Source organism: Populus euphratica, unplaced genomic scaffold (assembly GCF_000495115.2).
Source record: "Populus euphratica unplaced genomic scaffold, PopEup_1.0 scaffold6.1, whole genome shotgun sequence".
Lineage (NCBI taxonomy): Eukaryota > Viridiplantae > Streptophyta > Magnoliopsida > Malpighiales > Salicaceae > Populus > Populus euphratica.
The window spans coordinates 1,005,306-1,015,404 of NW_011499849.1; the positions used below are offsets into that span (position 1 = coordinate 1,005,306).

General features: G+C 35.0%; 2 protein-coding genes and 1 long non-coding RNA gene across 9 annotated transcripts; 1 reads left to right on the plus strand and 2 right to left on the minus strand.

The window, feature by feature from the left end:
- Nucleotides 1–2,275: 2,275 nt before the first annotated feature.
- Nucleotides 2,276–3,284, plus strand: LOC105120435 (thionin-like protein). Of its 4 annotated transcripts, XM_011018625.1 has the most exons (3): nucleotides 2,276–2,401; nucleotides 2,577–2,580; nucleotides 2,686–3,284. In XM_011018625.1, the coding sequence occupies exon 3, from the start codon at nucleotides 2,758–2,760 to the stop codon at nucleotides 3,139–3,141; it is 384 nt and encodes a 127-aa protein (XP_011016927.1). In that variant the 5' UTR covers nucleotides 2,276–2,401; nucleotides 2,577–2,580; nucleotides 2,686–2,757; the 3' UTR covers nucleotides 3,142–3,284. The 4 variants fall into 4 exon arrangements, with proteins under 4 accessions (XP_011016927.1, XP_011016926.1, XP_011016928.1 ...); XM_011018624.1 differs by lacking the exon at nucleotides 2,577–2,580 and having other exon boundaries at nucleotides 2,690–3,284; XM_011018626.1 differs by lacking the exon at nucleotides 2,577–2,580 and having other exon boundaries at nucleotides 2,276–2,396; nucleotides 2,690–3,284.
- Nucleotides 3,163–7,077, minus strand: LOC105120434 (uncharacterized). 4 transcript variants are annotated; one of them, XM_011018621.1, is made up of 2 exons: nucleotides 5,623–7,072; nucleotides 3,163–4,252 (listed from the first exon to the last, which is right to left on the minus strand). In XM_011018621.1, exon 1 carries the CDS (start codon nucleotides 6,803–6,805, stop codon nucleotides 5,732–5,734), a length of 1,074 nt encoding a protein of 357 aa, XP_011016923.1. In that variant the 5' UTR covers nucleotides 6,806–7,072; the 3' UTR covers nucleotides 3,163–4,252; nucleotides 5,623–5,731. The 4 variants fall into 4 exon arrangements, with proteins under 4 accessions (XP_011016923.1, XP_011016922.1, XP_011016921.1 ...); XM_011018620.1 differs by lacking the exon at nucleotides 3,163–4,252 and adding an exon at nucleotides 4,268–4,439; XM_011018619.1 differs by lacking the exon at nucleotides 3,163–4,252 and adding an exon at nucleotides 5,299–5,450.
- Nucleotides 7,078–9,040: 1,963 nt separating this feature from the next.
- On the minus strand, nucleotides 9,041–9,790 carry LOC105120437 (uncharacterized). Its single transcript, XR_841331.1, has 2 exons — nucleotides 9,428–9,790; nucleotides 9,041–9,342 (listed from the first exon to the last, which is right to left on the minus strand). It is a non-coding gene; the product is annotated as an uncharacterized LOC105120437 (long non-coding RNA).
- Between the last annotated feature and the right edge of the window lie 309 nt (nucleotides 9,791–10,099).

A 10,099-nucleotide genomic window follows, 5' to 3' on the forward strand; every position in this document is an offset into this window, starting at 1 on the left:
TGTCCCTTATGGCACAAAAAATATATGCAAGCCTAGGAGCATGGCCTTGAGTTTTCGAACTCAAACGTGCCTAGGCTCAAATGTTGACCAGGCACGCGAGCTCACTTTTCTTTCTCTCTCTTGTTATTTCTTTAGAATCATTAATTAATACCCTCATTCTTTTGTATGTATTTTCTAGTTAGTTTTTTATTTTATTTTAAATTAATACCCTCTATCTATTTTTTAAAATTATTTCTAATATGATCAAATTTTATATGAATAGATTCATTTGATAATAGAAGTTTAATTTTGATTATTTTTAGCCTTCATAGCTACTTGACATTTCATTTCAATATATATTTTTAAAAAATGCATGATGGTATCAAATATTTTCTTTTTTGTACTATGATCCAAATTTTGTTGAAAATTTTAATTAGCAGCATGATATACAATGTCAGGGGATTCTAAATAATTAATTTTAAAAATAATAATTTGAATTTTCTTATAAAAAAACTAACTATAAAATCTAACGAACTACTAATTAGGTGAAATGAAATTTTAATCATCGAGATTCGCAAGGGGTCCAAATGTTGCCTCCGCCTTCAGTTGGGTGCTCGTGGGTCCACAGAGCTCGACACTAGATGGGCCTCGTCAGGTCTTTCTGACTGTAGGGAGGTCAGATCTTAGCGGGCTTGGTGACAATCTTTGTTCATGATTGACGTCCGCTGCTATTACTGAGGCTGTTCTTTTATCATAAATCAGGTAGATTGGGGTTCCAAGCCCTCGGCCAACTCTTCCCGGACTCCTCCCGTGTGTGTCACCTTCCGCCTGAACGACAAAGCAGCCGATATGGATAGTGGATCTTCGAGTCAATCGCTGGCGATTTGGAATCTTCCATGAAACAAAAACAACCAGAGAAGGCAGTCCCTGGTCAATAAAATAATTAACAATATTTTATGTGTAGGAATTATGATTTTTGCATGAACATGCGTGCATGATTTGTTAGGATACTTAGCTGCCAATAAGTTTCTGCTGGGGCTATTTTTTCAGAAATAAACGGAAACAACTTTGTTAAAAAAACAGAATTGCACAGAAAATAAATTTTACTAGATTTTTCCAACAATTACTGCGACGTCATCTTTTTTTTTCACCCTTTCCTCCGGGGCTTAAATCCTTTTAAGTCATACAAGTAATTGGTACATTATTTTTGACGTTGATTGTTTAGAATCTTCCAATCTAATTGGTAGAACTTTGTGATTTTATTATTTGAACTAGTAGAAGAGTTTGAGTGGACTATGTTCTTGCATCAGGATTTTTCGTAAAAATTCATTATATCATGTATTTATTTAATTTTATAATTTATTTTTATTGATTGATTAATACTATTTTAATTGCACAAACTAAAAAAATAAAATAAAATTTGTGAATTGTGAATTTGATTATATTGGTCACTTTTTCCAACACATTCATTCTAATGCTTGACTTTAGGATTAAATTAATGTAATAGTATGATTAATACAACAACAATAATATTTATAATATCATGTAATTATATTCTAGAATTTTACGTCTGTATTTCATTAACTAACCGCCAGCACATTTGAAATTTAATTGGGTAAATTTGTTATCTGGGTTACTATATAGTAGATATAGAAAACAAAACAGCATTATTTTGAAAGTAAATCAACAGGTTGAGGTTCAGGTTTTTACCGATTCATATCTAAGTTGATCAAGTTAATGAATTAATTCGAAATTTTTATTAAATCAACTAATTTTATTTTGCATGATTAAAGAAGCTCACGAGCCATGGAAACTCGTTTGAAAATGAATTTTAAAAACGTAGTTTTTTTTAAATGAGCCTGAGTAATGACTCGATTCATCTACTGTTATGAAAAGCAGCAACCCTCACGAGACTTGTTTTTTGTTTAAAACAATGTTAGAAATTAGTTTTTAAAATGGTTTTTAATTGAAAATGTATAAAATATTTTTTTGTTTTTTTAAAAATTATTTTTATATCTAAGAAATAAAAAAATTAATTTAGAATAATAAAAAAAGAATTAATTTTTTAAAAAGCCGACTCTAAACATCCTAAAAAATGTAATGATTGATGGATTTTGAAGAGTTTAGTAACTAAGAATAAGAAAAAAGTAAACTAAAATAGGAACTTTTAGAAAAGTTCAGGTACTGAAATTATGATTATATCCGCCAAAATACATTCGCGTGAAAAACACTGATCTAAAACCATGGTCCCACAAAACGAGAACAATCATAAGCCGTTGGATGTAAAAACACGTGCCCTAGTCCGCGCATTGCCTTCTTTCTGAATTTTTCTCTTCGTCTCTCTCGAAACCCGTCTCTCCCTCTTTCTCCATCTAAAACTAAACCCTCTGTCCTTCGAGGATCCACCACCGTTTCCAGCTCAGTAAGCTCTCCATCTCTCTCTTTATTTTACTTCAGTAACTGTTCTTTACTGGGAAGGCAATTTCTGTTTGGTTGATCTTTATTAACTAATGTTTCATCCATAAAAAAAAAGGGGATAAAACTATTTCAAGGGAAATTAGGTCAAATAAATCAACCAGCATATATCTTCTGAAAAGCACGTAAGAACCCTTTGGAAATTTCATTTCTGTTCGAATTTCTCTTAATTGGGATTTTTTTTTCAATTTTATCTTATACCGACGTTGCTTATTTTTGAATTTGATATCTCAAGTGTTCGTACACAGGAGGAAATCTTCCTGGTGACAAATTCCAAGAGCTTGTGTGTTGAAGAGAAGAGCAATGGTGGACCCATGGTGGTCTCTATTAGGGGCAGCAATTCCAGCTATAATTGCAGGGCAAGCATTAAGGATGAAGAAAAGAAGAGCTGATGAGCAGAGGTTAAAGAGCGCCAGAGGCCGTGAAAAGAGCTCCGATGAAATATTTGTTTGCGAGAGGGTATGCACTTCGAAGAGGATGCTAAAGAAGGTTGGTGCATTATCTAAAGACCCAACTATTGATACTTGTGTTACCGTTTGCGGTGTTTCTGAGCTTGATGCTTGTGCTGATGCATGTGCGAGAACTGTTTGTGTCAATCAACACCAGGTGCCAAACTGGAATGATATTTGCCTTAGGAGGTGCCAAAGTGAGTGTCTTAGGCTATCTAATTCCTCTGCAATTTCCTGAGAGGCTCTTTTTCCGGGTCTGTTATTAGTCTTGGATTGTGTTTTTACATTTCCTTGAGAAATTTCATGCTATACTTTGTTCAAAATGGATTTCATATTTTCTTTGGTTTTGGACATGCTCATAAACTTTTCGACCAATTTCCACCTAGTTTTGCCTTTCCCATCCTGTTTCATGCGAGGAAAAATTAGGTCCATTCTTTTACCGTCCAGTGCTTCTCTTCTTTTTATCTTCTGTTAGTTTTCAAGCAACCCGTGTAATTTTAAAGGACCTTGCCTGTAAATGATATGCTCACTCGCATTGGGTAATATTCTGGAAGCTCAACATGGATAAAAAAACCAATCAACGACTCTTTCATCTACAGGCAAGGGTTTTGCCACCAGGCATGTTTGATCATTGATGTGATGACCAACCGAACTTACCATCCTACCATGGTTGAACCACCAGACTCTCGTGCTTCAGTGAGCATCTCGGGTGGATTATAGTCAGTTTCTATGCATGCTTATTTGATGCTAGTTCCAATCAAAGAGGCATTGAGCCTGAGAATTGGAGGCCTAGCTGGTTTTCCTTGCCTCCTGTGGTATGCAACAATTGGCTGGGAAATTGGCATTTGCACCAATGGGAAAATAGCATGCAGCTGAATGGCGAATTATTGAAGTTAAAAAGCATCACAATAAGCGTGTGTACTTAACCTGAAGACTATTTCGAGCTGATTGTGCCTATTGCAAATGTTCAGAAGTCTTCAAATGATTTTGTTTAGATACCTTAAACCCCCACCATCAGGTCACTCTGAAATGTGGAAAGCTCGTATGAACATTGTCCAAAAAAAATCTAGGCCCGAGTGGAGAAATGGATTAGATTCGAATTCCATAAAGTCGCAAGCTCGGACTGATTGATGTTTTGAAAACTATAAATCGACATATATTGTTGATTCAGTAGTTAGAGGTCAATGGCGAGAAAGTGGAGACAGCTGCAGTAGAATTCAGTTACTTAGAATTGCCTGGGATGCTCCCGTGGTCAAGTTTCACCATCCCCGCACTAAACTTGGTATCAAAGGCCCAAGCTCGAGCAGAGCTCCAAGCCTAGAGAATCGGTAGATTTCAGGGTCCTGTGGCTGTTTGGAAAAATACGTATGAACTCTAAGCCAATGTAAATCAATTAAGCCTATTACAAATCAGAGGTATTTCCAGTTAATTATGCCTGCCACAATTGAATCGAAGCTAGAGGACCGCTCAATCCTCCACTGCCAAATTGCTCAATCAACCAAAGAACGCTCACCTGCAGAATTTCTATACCTTACCCTACCAGAAAAGGCTATTTATATTAGATGCCTGTTGACAATAATTTTCAACTTTCTTCTTCTATTCAGCTTTGATCCAGCAACAAGAGATGACTATGAAGATAATAAAAACTGCTTCAGCCAGAAAAGAAAATAAGGAAAAAACTAAAGCTGGCCAGCTGGCTTAAGCCTATATTTCCACTTGAACTAAAAACAACTGTTTTTTTAATGCAGATTTGGGGTTTTTACCAAAAAAGCAACCATCATGTTTGGAAAACACAGAACCGTGCATTTTAGTAGATTGACCTAAAAAACACGCCTTGTCCGGTTATGCGGACAAGCATGCAATTCCCGGTGAACAGGTGAAGAGAATAAAGGAACTTATCCAACATAAACGGAAACAAGTTTAGAAACAAAACCTGGTGCCTCGAAACAAGGACAAGGACAATACTACTTCTATTAATTGAATTAAACGACATTCCATTGAGCTGTCTGATGAAAGGAACTAGAAACGACTTCTAATGATATACATGCATTTGAACCAAAATTATGCTGAAGACCTTTCGAACTTCAAGAATCTAGCATATCATGCCCCTAAAACTCCATTGACATAATGTTCAACAAAACCGATCATCTAATTTCTGCAGGATGACTGAGATCACAATTTTTAATTGACTTTCAGTAGTAAGGCTACTATGGAACTTGTCTAGTAAACATGATTAAAAACTGTAGTGAATCGATTCATATATCTGGAGAAAACTCAAAACATTAACACCAATGTTAATGGCAGCTAAAAGAAGCACTGGCAGTGTGGCAATAGTGCGAGTAGCTATAGGGTATGAAGATAAAAGGGAAAGTACTTATGCAGACATGGAGAGCAATATGTCAGGAAAAAACTATTACCTTGAACTTTCAAGTAACATTTACCTATATTTACTCGCACATTTTAACATTGCAAATCAACAAGCTCGTTTACAATGCCTGCGTTTATTTTTGGTACTAAATGCCTAAAGTGTTCAACATAGGACTGATCCTCCAAAATGAATATTTAATTAAAAGCAGTACAGCTTGTACAGATCCGTAAACTATTGAAATGACATTGCTACACATCATAAAATGTTACATATCAACCAACCCAGTCAGATGCATTATAACATTTGAACTCTACAAAAAAACTAAGAGCAAAAAGGTTACATCAACAATACCTGTGAAATCCCAGAACCTAGCCAGCTGCAAAAGGACTCCCATCCACCAACACTTTCACATCCCATTCCATCACATTGCACTTACTGACTACACATCGGCCTTCAAAAACTAAGCCTGCACAGGGTACTTCCTAGGCCTTCCTCTCTTCCTTGGCCCTGGCATCCCCATTGTATTCCCAGCCACGCCCCTTGCACTCCCAGCCAACCCCGTTGCACTCCCACCAGAAACCTTCACCTCTCTATCCCTGCTCTCCACACCAACCCTCACTGGTGTGGCAGCTGCACCATTACCACTAACACCACCACCGTTCTTATCATCCACATTTACCGCTACATAGCCACCACCCTTACCACCTCCTTGCTGCTGCTCTGTCCCGAACATTGGCGGCATCCAATTAGGAAACCCTGAACCCACCCCACCACTTTTCCCTCCACTCCCTGCAGTACCAGGTGTAAATCCCAAAGGGAAGAACCCCCAGCAGCAATAATAACACTCCTGCCCGGGAACCAAAGGAGGCAGAGAGGGTATTAAAACAGCATGAAACCCTCTCTGGCAATTTTGGCACCTCAAACAACAATTCTCATAAACCCCAGGATACTCGTACAAAATATAACAATACGGACACGCAGTCCAAAAGGAAGACAATTTCGCTTTTTCTTGTTGATTACTCGCATTATTAACATTAATTTTCACACTTTCAGCCTTTTTATCATCAACCATTCTCTGGCTTCTCCTGACTGGTAATTTCCCAGAAGCAGACAAATCAATCTTCGAAAACAAACTCAATTCATTATCGTAGAAAGTTTTTTTAGCAGTATCAGACAAAACAGCCCCAGCATCAGCGACGAGCTTGAAGGCTTGGTCGGCGAAAGGGTACTTGTTCTTGTCTGGATGGAGGAGTAATGCAAGGCGACGATACTGCTTTTTTATGAGGAAGGAATCGTCAGTTTTCTGACTGATTTGCAAGATCGAGTACCAGTCGTGTTGATTATTGACGCGTTTTTCAGCTGATAAAAGAACATCAGCAACGGCTAAGATCTGATCTGGGCCTTCCAAAAGGGGTTCCGTTTCCTGAGCTAAAACTGCGAAGTCTTTTGTGCCGCTGAGATCTCGTGATTGTAAGAGTTTCTCAGCGATTCCGAGGAGGCGTTCGGCTTCAGCCCTGTTGGGATCTTCGTTCATTTCGGGATTACTGGTGCCGTTGGTTTTTTCTGTTGTTTTGGGAGGTGAGGAAATTGAAAAGCAGTTTGCTTGGATTCTTTTTTCTCTGATGGACTGGATTGGGCTTCAGTTTGTGGAAAATGGCCTTGAGATGATGGTGCCCTTGGAAATGAGAAGTGGGTATTTTGATCTTCTGAAGCAGCCAAAAAATAAATCAGGATGGATATACTTCTACTCGTGCCATTGTTATTCTCATCCCATGATTTTATAAATTGACTAGATTAACCCTCTTTCAATCTTTATGTATCTCCTCAAACGAAGTGGAGACAACATAGTTTTTAATCCCGGCTAGGAGCTCACCTGATTTAAAACCTGAATCTCGAGTTTAAGTCACTAGAGGTCAGCTCCGTTGTTTTTTATAAAGCAAAATAACATTATTTTTTTATTATAAATAAATAATTACAAAAATGTAACTAGATTTTTTTATTAATTTTTTCTAAATTAACATGAGTTTTTAATTAAATCATATGGAATTTTGTTTTTTCTTGTTTCTTCTTAGACACCATCCTAATCCAGCTATAGACTGAATTTTAAAACTACAGTGAATATAACTTTAAATAAGAAAAATTTATAACTTGATGAAAAGAAAAATAAAGTTAGCATTAAGAAAATAAATTTAAATATAAAGAAGATTGGCTTTGTCACTCCACATGATAATTTAGCCACACAAACAATTAATATCAGTCAACCAATCTAATATAATAAACACATTCGGGTCAGTTAGTCATGTCATCACGGTGGACTGACCAACAACGGCTAAATTTTTCTAAAGGTTTGATTGATCAATGTTTATCTCTTTACATGACTTTGATAATGTTAAGATATTGTTTTTTAAAATATATATTAAAATAATATTTTTATATCAAAAATAATTTTAAATAATTAAAATATTATTTTAAATAAAAATTATTTTTTAACCCCTTTCTATTAAGTGAGTTTTTGGAAACATGGTGTAAATTATGTTTTCTTAAATTTTAAATTTTTTTAAAAATAAAAAAGTATGTTTTCTAATTGTTTTGATATACTAACATAAAAACTATTTTTAAAAAAATAAAAAATATTTTAATATATTTTTAAATAAAAAATATTTAATTTACTACTGCTATTACAATTCTAAATATATTCTTATTCTGCAAACCCAGTCAAATGTTCTAGCCGTCTTTCCTTTGTAAATATATATGTTCATTGGTGCCAGCTGAGTACAATAAAATTTGGTTTGAAACGCATGAATAGGTGATCTATAACTCGTCCTCGTCCATGTAGAAAAGGATAAACTAGATAGGTGATCTATATCACGTTATATAAATCATTATTTTTTTATTTTGAAATTTCATTGTCATTAGCAACTCTTTCTTAATTTATCTATCATATATTATAAGATTTATTTTGTTTTGCTTCTTTAAATTTCCCAGTTAAAAGAATTATGATATAATAAAATGCATTTACAACATTGTTATATTTTTCTATTGTATTAAAAACTAATTTGAGATTCCATATGTCTCTGTTATTATATATAATTCTCATTTTATTTTATCAAATTTAATTATTGAATTTTAAATTTAAAGCTATATTTTCTATTCGATGTCAAAAAATATATAACAATGCTAGATATTTATTTTTTTGAGCTAGAAAAAAATCAACTGACGTGCAATGAAATAAGCCGAATAGATATATTAATATTTTTTTATATTTTTCAACACAAATAATTATTAATTTATTTAATTAAATAAATACATAAGTTTTTTAATTTATGATTAATTTTTTTAGTAAAAGTTCGAAACTAGACTCTCGGTCCCAGGAAGCAGAGAACCACTCGAAGTGCCTTGGATTTCTTCCAAGACTTCACCACTCGGGGTTGCATGGCCCATTATGCTCCGACACCCTGCACCTTCAAGTTTTCTTTTCAAGGACGAGAAGGCTTTTTTCTTGGGAAGCCTCGGATTCAACATTTTCGGTTATATTTTAATTTTATAGTACATGATTTAATCGAGTCTCTCAACAAAGAGAGAGACAGAGGAAATATAATTGTATCCCGAAATGTAATAATTAAATTGAAAAAATCAATTATTGCAAAAATAGGTGAATTACACTCGTGTGTGTGTGTATTCCACTCGTGTGTGTGTGTTCCACTAATGGTCCTTCTTCTTCTTCTTTTTTCTTATCATTTAGCCAATTCATCATAAAAATAAAAAGGTATGATAATGCTGTCTTGAATATTTTTGAAACGCAATTTTCTTCTTCTGAATGCAGGGAAGAGATAAAGAACCTGAATGGACACACAATACTGCTACACGCACACGCACACACAAACTTTTCAGCGGACCAATGAAGGAAAATTCTCTTGGAAACAGAAAATGACAACCCTCGGATTATTTTAAGAGAGTTGGCTCCCACGCATGCGCATGTGATGTTGACAAGTGGCCACATAGTGATGGGAAACAGCCATCTTGGGATTTTGAGTTCGGAGACCGCTTCTGTTGATGATTGGGTGTTTCGATCTGCAAAAAGACTCCGGGGAGAAAATAAAAATGTTGCCGTACTAAAGCAGAGAGTAGAAAACTAGCTATGCTCTTTTGTATCCACCTGAAGTGCCTTGGTCCGCTAAGAGATCGCTTGGGTGATGTAGACGCTTAGCACGAGCTTCCAGCTTCCTATTGTCCTGTGTGCTGATAGTTCATGAGCTGAGTTCCCTGATTGGTTCTTGAGACACTAGAGGAGATATCGTGGATCGTAGTATCAGATTAATTAACCCAGCAAGAGATTTAGTAGGAAACGACTTGTAGCACACGATTATTTAATTAATACTCACTGCTTGTACTGCAAGTGCAAGTGATGACTGGCCTAGGGTATGGCCATTGGCACCTCTCTCTTGCCAAGGAAGATAGAGAGATGGGAAATAAGAAGAAGGTGGTAGAATTTGATTGCAAAAGGCCGGAAAAATCTCGATCGTGGCACGGAAAAGCTGAGGGTCAAATTAATGCATTCCATTTGATTATAGAGCGTGGTAACTGTGTGTGTTATTAGTTTTCATTTTTTAATATATATATATATATATATATGAAATAAAGATATATAATTAAGCAAAAAAATATGTTTGATATTATAATAACGTAATTAATTAACCAAGTGCAAAAAAATATGTTTGATATTATAATAACTTTTATAGTTGTTATTTAAAAAAAATATTTTTAATTGAGGTGTGTTTGGTATTAAATAACTAAATATATATATATATATATATATATATATATAAAA

Coding starts and splice junctions, on each gene's coding strand:
- LOC105120435 (XM_011018625.1), top strand. CDS start 2,758: ATGGTGGACCCATGGTGGTCTCTATTAGGGGCAGCAATTCCAGCTATA.
- LOC105120434 (XM_011018621.1), bottom strand. CDS start 6,805: ATGAACGAAGATCCCAACAGGGCTGAAGCCGAACGCCTCCTCGGAATC.